Below are 19,138 nucleotides of genomic sequence, written 5' to 3' on the forward strand. Positions count from 1 at the left end.
TCCCTTGCCTAGCCTTGCTCATTGTTTCCAATGATGACGACTCATCAGAATGTTTTTGCCGAAGGAGCAGCAATTTGGTAAATTTAAATTCTAAAAATCTGTTTATCCCTCCAAGAGCAGGTAAAACCAGTGGCCAAATATAAATTAAAAAATCAAATGGCTACTTGAATATTGGTTATATTTGCTAATTATTATAAGGAATGTAAAGAAAAATGTCTCCCTTTAATTGATAGACTGAAGAGTCTATTAACAAAGGACAAATAAGCTTGTAAAAATTGGTTAAGTGTTGAATGCTTCAATGTAGATGATGAGAGAAAACATTATCAAAATTTGTCCTTCACTCTTGGCCTTTAAAATTTTTTAAATAGCTCTATTACTGTTGTTATAATTCTGTGTATAGTTTTTGGTTTCATTGAGGTATAATTGACAATTGTAAGATATTTGATTTATTTACATATACATTGTGAAAGGATTTACACCATCTAGTTAATAAACACATCATCACCTCACATATTTATCGTGTGTATGTAAGAACATTTAAGTTCTACTCTCATAGCAAATTTCAATACAGTGATAACGCTGTGTATGACCTCTAGTTACCGTGTCTTACATTATCCTCAGACCTTATGCATCTGAGAGCTGACAGTCTATACCCTTTTCCAACCTCTCCTTATTTCCCCCATCCTACTTTTGGCCTCAAAAGAAAAATTAATTCATTCAGCAAACATTAAGTCTCACACCACGCTAGACACTTTGCTAGGTCCTCAGGGACGGAATTGAATCAGGTTCTGTTCCTATTCTCAGGGGCTGTAGAGACTAGTCTGAGAGGCATATTGAAACAGATGCCATGACAGAAGGAAGTATGGGTCCGAGCATAAAAGAAGGTATGGTCCATGGCACTCAGCAGGGAATGTCCTGGAAGGAAAGGCTTTACAAAAAGAGGTTGGGATTCTCAACTGTACTTCTCAGACTTAATGTGTATTTAAATTACCAAGGGATCTTGTTAAAAGGGAGACTGTGATTCAGTAAACCTGGGGTGATGCAGCAAGGATTTAAAAGAGAATCATCAACTCACTTTGTATTCACGGGGCAGAGTTTGAGGACTGGAGGGAAAGAAGGCCATTGCATTCACAGGGTTGGGCAGAGCAGAAGAATAGAGTAAAACATCCTGGAAAAATAAAAAGAAGGTGTGTGTGTGTGTGTGTGTGTGTGTACGCACGGAGAGGTAAGGGCATGGCGAAGCATAAGGGGGAAGAATTGGGTAGGAATCAACCAACCCTAGGACTGCCTTTTATGTCTTTAAAATTAAATATTGATTAAGAGGCTTAAAAATAATGTCATCCTGCAGATAATGGGGAATCACAGATTATAGATTGGGTCATGACCTTAGTTTTCACATTCAGGAGATCAACATGATGGAGCTGGAAAGGATCGAAGGAAAGAACTTTGGGGTCTAATACAGTTATTCAGGCAACGTGTAAGAGGGTGAATAAGGATTTGTAGCATTTGAATTGAGGGGAGGAACACCTCTTTGAAAAGAAATGATGTACCTTGTGAATTGGAATAGCACATCCTGGTGTCAGGGAGAAAAAGGGAAAATGGGTGATTGGAGCAGGGCTCACAGTGATGTACAAGATTCAGTACAGGGTGAGGCTGCAGACAGGAGAACTTTAGATGCCAGGCCTAAGGCACTTCAGCTCTTTTTCTCTATTAAGATGAGATTTTTATAAATGAAGTAACTGGGACAAAGCAGTGAGCTTTACTTTTTGGAAAACCTACTTTACTCCCTTATGGTGCCATTAGTAATATGTGACACTATCATTTGCAGGTAAGGTCCTTTTCAACTCTTGATATTCTTCAGTTATATGATCCAGGTAGCATTGAGAAACTTAACGTTAGATTAAATGAGACTCTGATGGGGGAAGAAAGATGATTCCAATGTTTTGGGGCTGGGAAAAAGGAAAATTTAATTATGGTTAGCATAAGTAGGTAGGAGGTTGTCTAATTGTGCGAGTTGGAAATGTTCAACAAGAAATTGAAAATGTGAGTGGCATTGGGATTCAGGAAGACAGAGCTGCAGATGAGAATTTGGGATTCATCCATATAAGGCAATGGTTAGAGTAAAGTAGATAAAATAGACTCTCCTGGAGAGATGGATATGAAGAAAGTTGGAGCAAAGGCATGGACGTGCGAAATGCCCATGTTCAGGCGTGAGCATCAGAATGGTGTGGTTTCAGAGATGCCAGGGAAGGGGAAGCGTCCATACATGTTTTGCTGTTAAGTGGAAACACTTTTGCTGCAAGCAAGAGTTGGGAGTTTGAGTGAGGACCATTTAAGTTTGGCAAATAAAGAGTAAAGATGAAAAGGTAAGATGAAAAAGATGCTAATAATATAGCACCACCTGCTGTTAGACATTAGGCATTTTAAAATTGTTTCTCTCAAATTGACTTTTTCTTCCTGTTTTGGTTGTTTTTTAATTTTCACCTATTTTTTATATGGTAGCCTAGTGTGTGAATGCACTAATGTGTTTACTTTTTAATCAATGATATGGGGGGAAGTCATGTCAGTTTGTTTATTCCTTGATTTCAACTTTGCTAAAAGCTTCTGTCTCAAATGGCTCTTCTGGTCTCTGTGTCACAGAAGACGTGAGTTAATTACTTCAGGATTACAGGAACCACTCCTGCGGGATTCTGAATATTCATTTTACGTTTTGACTCACTTGTTCATGTAGGAGTTCAGGTTTACAAGCTTAAAGCTTTTGGAGTGAATAGCAGTGGAAACTTTTTTTTTTTTTTTTTTTAAACCCCCAAGGAAAACCTGCATCCTTGAAAACTGCACCGCCATCTTGGGTGAATTTGCCTAGACCACTTCCTAAATCCAAAGCATCTCTGAAAAGTTCTGCGCTGCGGAGGACGGGAAGCACCTCCTCTGTTGCCAGCACCCACACTGATCTGACCACTTACAGCAATAACTGTAAGTCAGTCTTATGTCAGACTTTGGGGCTTGTTGAAACTGTAGTTGTAAGAGAAATCTTTTTTTTTTTTTTTTTAATTAATTTATTTTTGGCTGTGTTGGGTCTTCGTTTCTTTTTTTTTTTTAATTTAATTTATTTATTTATTTTTTTATGGCTGTGTTGGGTCTTCGTTTCTGTGCGAGGGCTTTCTCTAGCTGTGGCAAGCGGGGGCCACTCTTCATCGCGGTGCGCGGGCCTCTCACTATCGCGGCCTCTCTCGTTGCGGAGCACAGGCTCCAGACGCGCAGGCTCAGCAATTGTGGCTCACGGGCCTAGTCGCTCCGCGGCACGCGGGATCTTCCCAGACCAGGGCTCGAACCTATGTCCCCTGCATTGGCAGGTAGATTCTCAACCACTGCGCCACCAGGGAAGCCCCTGTAAGAGAAATCTTATGCGCTACAAATTATCAGAATTTTTGGTTGTGTGATTTAGGGGAAAATATGCATCTTGCTTCTCCCTTGGAATTGCTCTAAAAGTTCAGCAGGAAAAACAAATTCTTTCAACGACATTCTCTTTTGATGAATGTGCTATGAAACACAGAAATATTTACCTGTTGAAGGCACCTGGTATTTTTTTGCATGAAGGATTCTAAAGTGTATAATTTGAAGATGGTGGGGTTTTTTGGCTTGTTTAAGGAAAGAAAGCAATCTAGGGGCTATGGGAACCCAACTGGAAATCAGAAAAAAAGATAACTTCAGTTTCATTTATTTTGTAAGCAGCTCTATTTTGTAGATGTGTTTTTTCTAATCTTAAACTTTGGATGCTAGATTCAGTGTATTAAGAGTAGTATATTATAACTTCAAGCCTAGTTTTAAGTAATTTAAACGGAGTATATTTTGGGGGTTTTCAGTTAGTGTGAATTCAGTTTGCTGTGTATAAAATGAGTGAATCGAGTTATCCCTTTCGTTCAAAAGATGTATTTGGCCTTAGTGTTTATTTGCTCATTTCCTTTTTAATTTCTTTCACAAAATTTATGGATTAACTAATTTGAACAATTTTGGAGTGCCTGCTGTGTACAGGCACCACGGTAGATGCTGTGAAGGATATGAGATATCAAAGAAATGGTCCCTATTCTAAAAGGTAGTTGAGAAAGAAGATATTTACGTGGATAACTAGAATATCAGATAAAACAAGATATAAGGGAGTGGTGGGGAGGAGAGGAGTTCTCTCTGCTTTAAGTGGGGATCGGTTTCTTCTTTCCGGTGAGGGGGCAGGGACAAAGTGGAGTCATGGTTATGAACCTTCTGGGTGTGGGGCACTGTGTAGGGTTACCATACGTTCTTTCTTTCGTTTCCTCTCAAATAACTTCTGTTACCCTCATTCTATATGCAAGGTAATTGAGGCCCAGAGAGGTTGTCGCTGGTCCAAGGGCACTCAGCCAGCACGTGACAGAATTGGGGATGTGTTTGTGGAGGGTAAGGCGCTGAATTAATGACCAGATTAATGAGCACGTTGCCGAGAGGGCACTTAGCAGCAGAAGCTGGTCTCCTCTGAGAGTCAGCTGTATGCGGGACCTTTAGGAGCACTGAAATTTCTTACTTGAAATTAAACGGGACTGTTATCCGCTTATGATTTGAATTTTGAAGTTGTGGCATAAGATCAGAAGGGTTTGCATGTATCCGTTGATTCTTGATGATTTGAAAAGGTAATTCACGCGTGTATTCTTTTAAGGTCATTTCACTTGCAGCGTTCCCTGTTTGTAATGGGAAGTTTTGAAAACATTCTGCCAAGACGGAAGCACCAAGGTGCTCTCGGGGGCTGGAGGGCTGTGTAGCGCTGGCACTCGTGGCCCTGGCAGGAGGCACGTCCCGTAGAGCCACTGCCCAGCGTCCCTGCCGACGGCCATGTTGCGGTGGCCCCATTCAGGACTGTGTCTGACACTCCTAAGGAGGGTGTCAGATGCTTGTCCATTCCTTTTTGTCTTTTAACAAAGGGGCTTCCTGTGTACCCACAGAGCCTGTCTAGGGGCTGTGCGTCTCTGTCGCGGATGAAGCATTCAAATCAATGTCTCTTTCTTAGTTGGATTTGCTAGCTGGTTTAATCTGTTCTGTGTAGTGCCTTGGAGCTTACAGATTTTTTTCCTTCTCCATTCTAATTCACTAAGAGCAAGCATGAGGGATAGGAGAGTGAACATGGCTGCAGTTTTTCCTGCCTAAGCTTGCTTTGATCCTTTTAAATGACTATACCAGGAGGATTTCGCAGTTGTACAGAAACGGATACTTCTTCGAAAATATTTATCAATTCTACACTCACCCCACCGACTGGCTCAGAGAGGCAGTATGATGCTACCTTATTGACACTGCTGGTCCTGGGATCCTACAGCCTTTGTGTAGTTCCTTTGTTAGCCACGTTTACTGGGAAAAGAAGTAGGTCGACGATTTCTGGTTTGATTCTTTCTTTGTAAGCATGTTTAAATTTTATTCAATAAATTGATTTAGCATCTCTTGATTGCTATCTTTATGACTTGTAATTTGTTAATTGTATTTCTTGGGCATGTTTATATTTAAGTTGTGAATGATTCTGTCTACCAATTTATTGTGTGTTTTATGTGTTTTGAGACTCGGACTAAATATAATTCAGCAGCATTGTCGAAGTTCGTTGCACATGAAATTATTTTATAAAAGGCTAGTTAATGGTCTCATTTTTGATTAAATAACTGGTTGTTTTTGTGTGTGTACCTAATCGTTGTACGAGGATAGAAGAATGCTTTCCTAGAATTAAAATGAAAACATCACATTTTATTTTACTCATATTATATCTAAAAATATTTAAAATGTGCACTTTTTAAAGATTACCTTAAAACATGAAAAAAATCATTTTGAGCTGCAGTTTTCCTATTTCTGATAATGATGGGTCATGTTAGGAAATAACTTAATCTTTTGATCAGTGTTTTAAATTCATATTGGGTTAAGCCTTTGAACGATTTTAAAGCATGTTTTCTTGCTTTGTCCATTCCTTTCTTTGTGACGCGATGCTGTCAGTGCAATCACTTTTGAGACTGCAGAGTGCTATTGTAAAATTAGCATCTGGTTCTCCGTGCTTAGGGATGCTATAGAAATAACATGACCAAGTTATAAAGTGACTGAATCAAGATATATAAGACAATAAATCTTTCTTATTTGGGGGTTTCAGCAGGTTCTTTGTGTGTGTTCTTTTCAGCATAGAAAATTTTAAAGTTACAGTATTGTTTTTTTTAATATTAGCATGAAACATTGCACAGTAGTTTCTATATCAAATGTGCTCATTTTTAGAGGTTAATTGTTGTAAGCTCTTCCAGACTCAGATAGCTAAGGTCCAGTCTTTAAGATCATTGGATAAAAATGTTATATATATATATGTCTTGAAAAGAGTTGAAGGTTTGAGGACCTTTGTGTGAGTGTAGAAGAAGGTCTCAGGAGAGCTTGTAATTTTGCCGTATTAGCAAATATGAAGTCCAAGCACTTCCTACTCCTACCAGTTTGGCCACAAAAACATAAGCACATTTATTTTTGAGAGACAGGTGGTGAGGGGAAATAAAGGATGCACACCAAAGCTCCTTGCACCACCTGAGAGATAGAACAGGTGGAGGGTAACTGAAGAAACGGAGCTTTCTCTTCCCTCACCTTCACGGCCAGCCCTGGCATCAACAGTGTGATACAATAGAAAAGGGTGTTCAACTCGGACTCCGTCCTAGCCAGTCTTACTAAGTCACTGAAGTTGGACAATCTTACACTCTCTCAGCCTCGGTGTTCTCACCTGGTGAATGGGCAGGGAGGCTTAGATCATCTTCAAAATCCTTGCAGCAGCAAAGGTTTCTGACCACCTTTATTTTCTTCACAACAGTAAGTTGGTGCCTAACAGTTTGGAAGGAGTGTGTTTTGAGTCAAAGGGATCAAGGTGATAGAAGGATTAGTCTTATTCACCTTCAGTCCCGTCCTCATTGCAGGATGGCAAGTAGGTATTGTGTCGCCTGCCAACACTGGTCAGTTGGTGAGAATCACCTGGAGAACAGTGTTGAAAGGTTTTCTGGCTGCTTCCAGGTTCAGAGCAAAAATGTGTGCTTGACCTAGTGAGGCCTGCGGGGGGTGAGGAAGGGGTGAAAGACAGGCGGTACCTACTCTGACCCCATATTGCAAAACATGCTGAATACTTACGCATGTCTGAATGGACTATTTAATAAGAAAATACTATTATCCAGACTGGTATTAATTTCGTTTTCATTCTTTTAATGTTTTTCTAGGATATATATGAGACATTCTTGTTATTACAAGGTTGGGTAATTTTGCTTTTGGAATTTGAAAGCTTAGACTTAAGTAGTGATTTGATTTTAAGCCAGGTGGCAGATGATCTGGCACAGTGGGGAGTGTTAAGCTGATTCACGGAAAGTTCAGGAAATGAGCAGAATGTTGGCTCCGTGTGTGTGTACATACATATTTGTTAAACAAAACAAAAACCAGAGTTGACTAGGTGCTAGAGTGTAGTGTGAAGTGTTAGTTTGCAAATAAAAGTCTGGAACAACGAGAAGCCTTTCTCTAACAGGAAAATCTTTTCTCCTGCTTGGGCTGCTCTGAGCATCTCTCTTCATTTTCTCTGTAGACTCAGTCATCTATCATTTCACTTGAATGTCATTTTGACCATGGGGAAATGAAAAAGAAGGATTCCAGAGCATCTATTATTCTGGCTTAATCGAGGCAGCTAGGACCAAGGATGACAACAGCATGGGGGCAGTTTTAAAACTGTATGTTAGAACTGGCTGAGACGTGGGCAACTGCTTGTGGGATTTCACATATTGATTGTACAAACCAGCCATCACGGAGTGGTTGTACCTCCTGAACCACTGGGTTTAGGAGAATTCTGAGGGTGTGTTCAGCCTCAGTGGGACCGAGCACCATAATCAGTGAGTGGGGCCCCTGTGACACCATATGCGCTGTCTGTTTCCACACTTGGTGTTCCAACCCTCTCATACATAGAGAGGTGAAGTGATTCAGCACAGCTAGGCAGTGGCCCAGTCAGGACCAGAACTCTCATATTATAGGCTCCATTCCATTCCATTCCTTGAAACTAATGTGCTTCTCTTATTATATTGGAGCTTGTGCCACTGAAGAGTTTACCATTTGGATATAATAACTTTAGAAGAGAGAACATTTAGATATCGTCAGGATCCCCAACCAGCTGCCCCATAGGAACTGAAATAGAGGGCAGGAGAAATACTTTAAGGGCATCACGCCTCGTAGTAAAGTACATCCTTCAAGTTAGGGTCAGCCTAGAGGAGAGCCTTTAGAAAACCGAAGGATGTGGAAGTGTTGGTCATAAAACTGTGTGCTGCTCAGCACACTTTGTCTCCACCATTAGTAAAGTGGGGAAGAATGAAGGGGGGAGTGTGTATAGTAGATGATCAGAGAGAGAGAGTGTGTGTGTTTATATGAGTATGTGCATATGTGTGTATATATGTATATATATAGCACATATAAATGTAAATGTGTGTGTGTGTTTGTACCCTGGGTCTAACTCATTTTATCCTTGAAATATGGATTTTGACCCTCGCGTGTAACAAATTGATGCGAGAAGGGTGGCAGTGAGACAGTTTGTTTCCAGGACAGCACCTCCGTTCTGAGTGTGACAGAGCCAACAAGACAGGAATATTGTGCCTCGTGAGAAATGTGTCTTTTGCCTTAGCGAGAAATCCTTTCACTGAGTCCTTTGGAAACTGAAGGTCTTTGTGTTTAAAGCTTAGAAATGAAAAGCGTGGATTTAGGATCATACAGATTCATAATAGGTCTGTAAATTAAACTCAATTCAGTTTTTCAGAATCTATGTAGGTGACTTATTTGCTGCTGAGTATAATTTTTAAAATATGTCAAGAAAAGTAAGACTCAAATCCAGATTGTTATTTTATTTTATTTATAAGTTTTTAAAAATAAATTTATTTATTTATTTATTATTTATTTTTGGCTGCGTTGGGTCTTAGTTGCTGCGCATGGACTTTCTCTAGTTGCGGCGAGCGGGGGCTACTCTTCGTTGCGGTGCACGGGCTTCTCATTGCGGTGGCTTCTCTTGTTGCGGAGCCCAGGCTCTAGGCACGCGGGCTCAGTAGTTGTGACTCGCGGGCTCTAGAGCGCAGGCTCAGTAGTTGTGGTGCACGGTCTTAGTTGCTCCGCGGCATGTGGGATCTTCCCAGACCAGGGCTCGAACCCGTGTCCCCTGCATTGGCAGGCGGATTCTTAACCTCTGCGCCACCAGGGAAGTCCCCAGATTGTTATAATACATACCTTGTACAAATATGTACAAATACAACCTTGTTATAATACATGGTTGATAACATCATGTACTTCCTTTCTTGGATTTTGATTTAGCATAAGTTGAAATGTTGATTGAAACCCACTACCATTTTACATGAAAATCTGAAAAACCTGCTCTATGACATTTTGGTTCCATTTCTTTAAGACTCTGAAGTCATTCCCCATTCATCCTTTAAAAAGTTATGTTGAATTTTATAGTAGTAGTATCTTCAGTATTTATCATTTACGTTAGCTCCCTGTCAACTTGGGAGAAACCAAGTCTCCAGGTTCTGGGGAAAGAGGGAATTGGAAAGAAGGATAGGAAATGGACAGAAACTTGTCAGCAGGAGGGAAGGCTCTGTGTTGATTTGGCCTAATACTGGAAGTGTTGTCTGTGCATAGGAAGGACTAATAGGTGGCTCCTTGTAGGGGGACTTGACGTAGATCAGGGGAGAATGACAGCATGTCTTTACAAGGTTTAAATGTGACATCTGTAAGCACTGTTGTAGGAGTTGGGACAGTTTAGCCTAGAGAAAAATTTCTAGCTGTCTTCAAATTTATAAATATTTGTAAATAATGTTGACAACTCATCCCTTTCTAGAAATGTGAGGTGAAGAAAGGGATCAAGGTTGGTAATAAAGAAATTTGTGATTATAAGTGTTGATTATAAGAATGGAATTGGATGGTTAGAATTGGGTGTTGAAGATTATTTAGAAAAAAATTATAAAAAATCCGGTCTGGGTTGGTGGAGGGGAAATTAAGCCTGGAAACCAGGTAGCGAGAATGAATGAACCTCCAGATTTCCCTCTGGCCCAGTAAGTATATGGTGACATAAACATACTAGTGGTTTGTGTGGTTAGCAAGGGGAGATAGATGAAAAGGTTAACTTTTATGGGAATAGAGAACCATAAAACTTTCAAAGTATTTTTGTTAGGATTTTTTTCCTCCCGAGTTATGGAGAGAAAAGGGCAAAGTGCTGTGTTTGCACTCTTGAGTGTTGTGTATAACATGATAATCTCTTAGGAAGAGCCAAGCAGCGCTGTTAAAATTCCTTGTAGGAGCTAAGCTTCTGGACACTGTACTTTTTCAAAGATTACTCAATTATGGAGAACTAAAAGGAGAAGTTTAGAATGATAAGGAACTACTGATTTTTTTAATCTTTAATTAGATCACTACTGCTGCTCTCCTCACCCTCCTTTTTTGTTACCACTTAATAAAATTTGAAACAGCTTTGTACGTTGTTATCTTTACATGCGGGTACTATTTTTGTCTTTTCAAGCCTTTCGTTTAAGGTTTTTGACCCTTAGGAGATTTTAAAATGTAGATACCCACAGCCGAAAACAGTGCAATAAGTGATGGTGATGCTGGTTAAATTCCCAATACAGAATCCTCTCTACTGTACCAGAGCCGGGAACACTATTTCATAGGACCTTGTTATGGATCCGATACACCTTTGGCAAAAATATAATGTGAAAATGCATCCTCGTTTTGAATTCAGAGCGCAGGACACAGGCCCTGCTCTTTCTTTTCCCTCTGCCTTTCCCCTGTCCCGTACAAATCTTAAGGATACAGTAGAAGAATTGGGTTATTTTTTTTTTTTAATCCAATGAGAAGCCATAAATGTGAAGAGGAAATTCACAGTTTACAAAGAACCTATATAAACATATATAGGTTTATATAGTCTACATAGTTGTCTTATGCAACTGAAAGATATAGAGTTTTTTGATGCCGAGGGCTTCAGTCATTATTGGGCAAAAGGAGAAACAAGAGTAAGCAAGACATCTCCTGAAGGCTTTGTCTAAATGTTTCTCCGTGGTTTCAGATTTTCATTCTGGTAGAAAATCAACAAGTTACAAATTATCACTATTTTTTTAAAACTGTGTTCTTTATTTCAAAGTGTCACTGTCTTTTGATATGCTCGGATTGTCTTTAGATTCCCAGTGAAGAAAGAAGCAAAATCAGAGACTAGCAAAATAGCAGATGCCCTTTCCAGGACCCGTTGACATATTATACCTAAAATATGGTATTTGCTCACCTTCACTCTGACCTTTTCCCAGGAAATAGTGTAGGTCTGCTTCTGTGGGAGCCCCCTTTGCCTAGTTAACTGTCGTGGACTCAGAATTATACCACAACCTAAAGCACAATTGGCTAGTGCCTCAAACTTTCTCCAGAAGTCCTTTCTTCAATTCTTTTAGTGCCTGGAAACTTTTTTTCCCCCCAGAGATGATTCCTGTGTGAGTGAGAGAGGAAGGGTTTACGTGTAATATAAAAGATGTTTTTTATTATTTAGGTGGAATTCCCTTTTATATTTTAGCTCTGGGGCTTAGGTGCCTTTGTTCTAGGGCAGATGTTGGAGTTTCAGCTTCTTGCAGTGGCAGAGAAGGATCAGAACCAGATCTCATCTTTGCAGCTACCAAGGAGCTTGTACATTATCGTCGTCCCTTGGTATCCACAGGGGATTGGTTCCAGGACCCCCAAGGATACCAAAATATCTCCCAACTTTTATCTGGGATGGAAGCTGCCTTGGACAAGAGGCATAAACTTGGGCTGTGCCAGGATGTACGGTCACCCTGGTTACCGTTCACCCTGCATCCCTGAGGACAGGAACTACCTATTATCCGTCTTTGTATTCCCAACGTACAGTAACGACTGGCACGTGGTAGGTGCTTAGTGAGCACTTGTTGATTTAAAGAGGAAAGATAGGTCGTATCTTTAAAACATACTGTGTTTATCTGTAAAATAAAATGTACTTTTCTGTTTTATTCCAGCTGGTAATAACGCTGTCATCAAATATGAGGAAAAACCTCCAAAACCAGCATTTCAGAATGGTTCCTCAGGATCCTTATATTTGAAGCCTTTGGTACCCAGAGCTCATGCGCACTTACTAAAAACTCCTCCAAAAGGTATGGACCTCACTGTGGAGGGAAGAGGAAGGCAAGGCTTTTTAAGTCCTTGGCTTATAGGAGGTTAAATTTGGGCATTTAGGTTCATGGTATATTGAATATTTATTTACAAAAAGTCTGGTGAATAAAGACATAATACATTTTTACACTGATGGAGCTGTTCTTGTTCTGAGAGTCTGTAGGTTCTATAGCTAAAACTTGATACATATAAATCAGCAGATAGAGCAAAGGTGTAAGGTGAAAATAAATGAAACTTCTGGAGTTAAATTATGCGAAGGTGGTGATCTAGAATAATGAGATAGAAACGCATGGTTTACTTCACACTTTGGGTCCAACCATGTCCCCCCATGCCCCGCCCCCATGTTCTTTATCTCTTCTTCTCTGTGTCGCTCACTTCGTGATTGCTACAGCTATGAAGGTTAACTTTCCAGTTTACAACATATGTGGTGTATGCTTCGTATGGAATGTTTTCATGCAGCTTTATCACAGTGGAGCTGAAGCACATTAGCAGTTGTTGCTTAGTGAATTAAAGATTGCTTAACTGAAAGAATAATTGTGAATGAGAAGCTTGAGCTGTAATATGTGATGCATATTTATATTAGAGGGTTTAAAAAGCACAGAAACGTACAGCGTCCTCCTTCATCCCGTCAACCATGAATAACTGTTGCCTTTCCTCCTTTTCTTTCCCTCTGCATATGTAATAGCTTTGTTTTTGTTTCAAGAAAACTCAGGGCATAATATGTACATTCTCTTGTGTCTTGCTTTTTATTAATTTAATAGTATATCATGAGAGTGTCTTCATTTTAAATGGCTATGAAATAGTCTCCTGTTTTCCAATTCCCTGGTTCCTGGACAATTTCTGGCTTTCACTATGGCACGTGATACTGAGATGACCATCTTTGAATGTGAACACTGTTCATTGCTTCAGGTTCTAGTTACTTCCGTGGGGTATTCCCAAAAGAGGAACCACTGGGTTAAACTGTGTGAATCTTTGTGAAATTGTTATCATATTACTAAATAACTTTCCAGAAATGTGTTAGTCTCTCAAAGCAGTGTGTGTCTGTTGCTCTGTGTCCTTCTCAACATTTGTGTGTGTGTGTTAACATATGTATGTAAAGGATCACGTGGTAACTTGAGGTTAATTACCTAGTGAATGTTTATCAACACTTTCTTTTCTACTGAATTCAAGAGAGAATAGGCATAGATATTGGCAAAAAGATTCTTCTGGGTACCAGCAGGTTCTCAAACAAATTTCTGATGCATCAAATTACCCCTCGGTGGGATGACATCAGTATATGAATCTATGGTTTTTATTGATGATGATAAAGCCCTGTAATCTACACATACACCAGTAACTGGAAAGAAATGTCGAACTTTGATACTAAGATAACTTTCAGAGAGTTAGAACGGCATGATTTCTCTGATACGTTTGCAGAACAGAGAACCCCGGTATTCTAAAATGTCTTGCCATTGAATTTGTAAGCTTTTGTATCACAGAGGTTTTACTCGACTGGGAATCAATGCTGTCCATTTATAACAGCCACACATTTTTTTCTTTTTTTTTTTTTTTTGGCTGTGTTGGGTCTTCGTTTCTGTGCGAGGGCTTTCTCCAGTTGCGGCGAGCGGGGGCCACTCTTCATCGCGGTGCGCGGGCCTCTCACCGTCGCGGCCTCTCTTGTTGCGGAGCACAGGCTCCAGACGCGCAGGCTCAGTAGTTGTGGCTCACGGGCTTAGTCGCTCCACGGCATGTGGGATCTTCCCAGACCAGGGCTCGAACCCGTGTCCCCTGCATTGGCAGGCAGGTTCCCAACCACTGCGCCACCAGGGAAGCCCCAGCCACGTATTTTAAGAGATTGTCATCTCTGTAAAATTCCACAGAATGTGGCAGCTGTTCTAACTAAATAATCTGCAGGTGACTTGCCCTAGAAATGACTCTGTCACGTCAGGAAGACGTGCTCATAGTCTTCTAGTGACTTATCTTTGTAGCTCTGTACCTGTTACCACTCCTGGTTGAATTTATTTTTCAGCTTTATTGATGTATAATTGACAATTAAAATTATATTTGATTTAATACACATATACATTGTGAAAGAATTCCCCTGGTTGTATTTTATATTGTATCAGTTTGAAGGAAAAGCTTAAGAATGTTTTCCTTCATAGCTGAATAGCAAGAGAACTGGATTTAATACTTGGCAATTTTAGAAATCACACCCTAGTAGCTGTGTTTTGTAGTCTGGGCCTTTTTGCTCTGTCAGCAGTGGAATAGCATAAAGTGTGTAATACATGTATAAATTTAGTGCTGTTAAAATTTGAATTTCAGCAGTTCTTGAACTGAAAAAATACTGTAGTTTGTCCTAGCATATTTAATTTGTGACAATGAATAATATCACCCTTAAACTACTATTTTGATGTTATTTGGAATATTTTATCCTTAGATATTCTAAGTATAAACTCAATAAAGTTGATTAAATCTCAGTGGAATTTCCCATCTGGAACCTAAAATTTAGGTGTTAATGGATTGTTTTTGGGAAAAAATACTTAGTTTTTAAATGGTTTATTTTTGTATGATATTTTCTATAAAACATAAATATTTCTATTTTAGGTCCTTCAAGAAAAGGTCTATATACAGCTTTGAATGCGGGTAAGTGACACCTTAAATATGGATGGAGAAAAAGAATCTTTTTGTAAAGTTATATTATCATTACAAGTATTCAAGTGTATTTGCAGTGATTTTTTCCACTAGTATGCTTATAAATATAATTTCAGGTTTGCGGCATAAACGTAACTGCTTATGACCTTGATCAGCATAGGGTTAAAACTTGGTGAGCACAATTGCCAAGCCATCTGATGGAGAACGACGTTTTATTAATCACAGATAATTTGTTTTTTAAATAATGATTTTTTTCAAATGTGGAGCATATTTAATATTTAAAATGTGGAGATGTAGAGAATATACTTTTTTTTTTTTTACAAGAAATAGGCTATTTTAAAATTGGATAGTCTTTAATTGCTAAATAATCTCAAGATCAGGTTTTAACACCTTTAATAGTTCAGCCATTTAACATTTTTCTTTTCTTTTTTATACTTCTACTGAACAAAGTCACATCCATCTCTAAGACAGCCTGCAGCCTCACTCACTGAACCTTTGAACATCAACTGGAAATCAAAAAACTTTGTCTCTTGAGAAGCCATAGAAGATTCATTAAAATATAGAAGTTTCTATATTTTCTCTATAGCTGATTAGGTCCCCATCCACTACTTGAATTCTCTTCTTTAATATGCGGTTATGGGACAGTTGTATGGCTTCTAAGTCCACCGAGGATTAGAACAGCAAATCAGAGGGGGGAAGGGTATTATTATAACACACTGACTACAGATTATCGTGCATCATGACAGTGTTGGCTGCTAAGGTTATAAAGGTTTGCCCAAAATGAGCAAGGACCTTGTCTCAGAAAGCTTACAGGAAAGTCAAAGGACTGCACAAACAAATATAAAATCACAATTGCAATAAGTTTTAGGAAGGAGGGTTACTTGTTCCTATGAGAGGCCTGGTTAAAGGCTATGATCTAGTGAGGGAAGCCTGGGCAGGAAGTATAAATTTGTGACCCCCTGTATATAGATAGTAATTAAAGAAAATGGGGTGGGTAACCTTAAATATGGAATAATTAATATCCTTGAGGCTCCCAAGACATGTTTGGTTTCCTTAGCTTAATAAGGCAGGGAAGTGTGACCTATTATAGTCTCTTAAAGCTAGAGAGGGCCCAGCCATGCAGAGCGATTTAAATTCTAAAGGTTCCCAAGAGCCTGAGTTTGAACATATATGTTTACCAAACTAATTTTAAAAGCCAAAAGAACTATTCTGCACACTGAGGTTTTCATTTTCTTTCATTTTAGATTTCCAGCGCATCCTAATATTTAGGAGAAAAGGATAGCTAGTATGCTATAAACGACTATATGTTAGAAAATCAGATAACCTTTATCTGAAAGCTAGATGATATGATAATTCTGTGTTTAACTGAGAAACTTCCAGAGTGTTTTCCAAAGTGGCTGCACCATTTTACATTTCCACCAGCAATGTATGAGGGGTCTAGTTTCTCCACATCCTTGTCAACACTTGCTTTTGTCTGCCTTTTTTATTATAGCCATTCTAATGGGTATGAAGTGGTATCTCATTGTGTTTTCAGTTTGCATTTCTCTGATGGCTCATCAGATGTTGAGCACCTTTCAGAAGCTTATTGGCCATTTGTATACCTTCTTTGGGGAAACATTTATTCAAATCCTTTGCCTATTTTAAAATTATTTGTATTATTATTGTTGAATTATAGGAGTTCTTTATATATTCTGAATATTAGGCCCTTATCAGATATGATTTGCAAATAATTTTATCCCATTCTGTAGGCTGTCTTTTCACTTTTTGATAGTACCCTTTAAGGCATATTTTTAATTTTCATGGGATCCAGTTTATCTATTTTTTTCTTATGTTGTGTATCTATTTGGCATTATATCTTAAGAAGCCATTGCTTAGATACAAGGTCATAAAGACTTATGCCTATGTTTTCTTCTAAGAGTTTTATACTTTTAGCTCTTACACTTGGGTCTTTGATCCATTTTTGAGTTAATTTTTGCATTTGATGTGAAGTAGGGGAGCCAACTTAACTCTTCTGCGTGTAGATTTCCTGCTGTCCCAGTACCATTTGTTGAAAACGCTATTCTTTCTTCCACTGGAACGTCTTGTCACCTTTGTTAAAAACAGTTGGCTGTAAATGTGAGGCTGTGTTTCTGGACTCTCTTTTCATGGATCTATGCGTCAGTGCCACATTGTTTTGATTACTGTGGTGTAATAAGTTCTGAAATCAGGAAGTGTGAGTCCTCCAACTTGTTCTTCTTTTTCAAGATTGTTTTGGCTATTCTGAGTCCCTTGAATTTCCATATGAACTTTAGGGTCAACTTGTCAATTTCCATAAAAAAGTCAGCTAGGACTCTGATAGAGATTGCATTGAATCTGTAGATGAATTTCTGGAGTATTGCCATCTTTACAATATGAAGTATTTTGATTCATGAGTATAAGATGGCTTCCTTTTTGGTTAGGTCTCCTTTAATTTCTTGCAACAATTTTTTTGTAGTTTTCAAAATACAGGTTTTGCAGTTTTGGGGGGAAGTATTTGTGTGTGACATTTCTGTGCTTTGGAAGCTGCCATTGCTATTGGTCACAGTAAAAAGGCTGGTTAAATAAGTCTAATATGCCTGTTTTATGAAACTTGGAAAGGCAGTCTTAATTCATGTCTCAAGTCTATGATTATATGAAATATTGTAAAGGATATTTGTTTTCACAGGCATAGTACAAATAATCTCCAATATATATCTTCTTTCTACACACGGAAAAACTATTAGCATTAGGTATTTTCCTTTGGCACCTTGTGGGACTGACATGATATCTTGTTTCCAAAGCCCATCACTGACCCTCAACATATCAGTGACCCTTGATAGGTAAGGTTACCAGAATGGCAAATTAGCAACTGATTGAGAAAAGAAACGAACAGTATGAATCACGCTGTGGTTTTGCTTGGCAAAGCCTCTAACCATGGAGTAGAAATGGGGCATATGACAGAGTTTGAGAATGCCTTCCTTCAATTCACCCTGAGTAATCAATGCTCTAATAATTGCAGTGGAAAAAGATGTATTTTAAGGGGGTCAGCATAGTGATTTAATCTAGATTACGGGGTATGAACATGTATTTTCCAAAAATCATAAACTTCTAGTTGATGGTGAGTTATCATTACTTAAGACTAACCTAGTATTATGATGAGCCCTCTGAGGAAAAGTCACAGTGTGTTGCCCTTTGGAGGAACAGCTTGGATGCTAAGAAGTGGTGTCCAAGCAGCCAGTGACTTTGGGTGGGTCATGTAACCTCTTAATATTAGCTTGCTTTTCTGTGTAATTGAAATGATTGATCACTAAGGTTTCTCCCCACTCTGATAACCTATGACTGCAAAGCACCTTGGCTTTCTTTATATTCTGATTGCAATGGTCATCTTTTAGATGGTAGAGAAGACGTTGCCTCCACATACAAACATGTTCCTCTGAGCATTAAATTTTGTGGCTTTCAGATAGGTTTTTTTTTTTTTTTTAAGTAACAAACTGGTGGAGATTAAAGTTGACCAACTTCATATGTTTTCATTAGAGTACAATAATCACTTTTTAGTGATTTGCTAAGTTCTAAAAAGTTTAGCATGTAGAGGTTTAGAAATCACCCTTTAGTTTTTTTTTTAATTTGTGATTTTAAATAAAATTCAGATAACTTTATATCCTGTTGTCACTTAACATAAGTAATCACTCTTTAATGACTATTGCATTTAGCATATGCAGCAGCATTTAACTACTCCTCTGTAATATTTGGGGTGCTTCTGTATCACATTCACAAATGATTCTCTGATGAACATCTTTACAGTTATCACCTTCAAAGTTTGGGGAAGTTTTTTTGTGATAGATTCTTAAAAGTAGTATAAACAAATCAAAACATATGCATATTTATAGCCACTTCATTCAACCAAATTGCTTTCCCAAAGCTTCATATCCATTTATACAATGACTGACAACATAAAAGAGTGCTGGCATCACCATACTCTGGTCGACGTTGGGTATTATTATTTTTTTTAATTTGACTAGTTTAATAGTTGAAAATTCTGTATCATTGTTTTAGTTTTAACCTTTAATCAGTAATTTCAAAGACTGTTCCATTATCTCGTAAGACAATGAAGAGGAACAGAAAGAGAATGCACTTTTCAGGCATTGACTGTTGGTTGAAATCTTGGGATTGCCGCATTCCACTTGTGTCCTGACCTTGGGCTAGTTGCTAAGCCTCTCCAAAGCCTCAGATTTCTCATTTGGAAACGTGAGAATATTTTGGGAAAAAATCCCAGTATAGAAGTAATTTTGACATCACAGAGTTGTTATATAAAAAGCTC

The 19,138-nt window shown here is 38.7% G+C and overlaps 1 protein-coding gene across 1 annotated transcript in view; it reads left to right on the top strand.

Annotated features, from left to right (window-relative positions):
• MTUS1 (microtubule associated scaffold protein 1) overlaps nt 1–19,138 on the top strand; it is a 160,568-nt gene that overhangs the window by 80,668 nt on the left and 60,762 nt on the right. The window contains 3 exon segments of the mRNA XM_061177204.1: nt 2,812–2,973; nt 12,039–12,173; nt 14,776–14,814. Of these exon segments, the coding sequence (XP_061033187.1) occupies nt 2,812–2,973; nt 12,039–12,173; nt 14,776–14,814 (336 nt within the window).

The sequence above is a fragment of the Eubalaena glacialis genome, chromosome 20 (genome assembly GCF_028564815.1).
Source record: "Eubalaena glacialis isolate mEubGla1 chromosome 20, mEubGla1.1.hap2.+ XY, whole genome shotgun sequence".
Lineage (NCBI taxonomy): Eukaryota > Metazoa > Chordata > Mammalia > Artiodactyla > Balaenidae > Eubalaena > Eubalaena glacialis.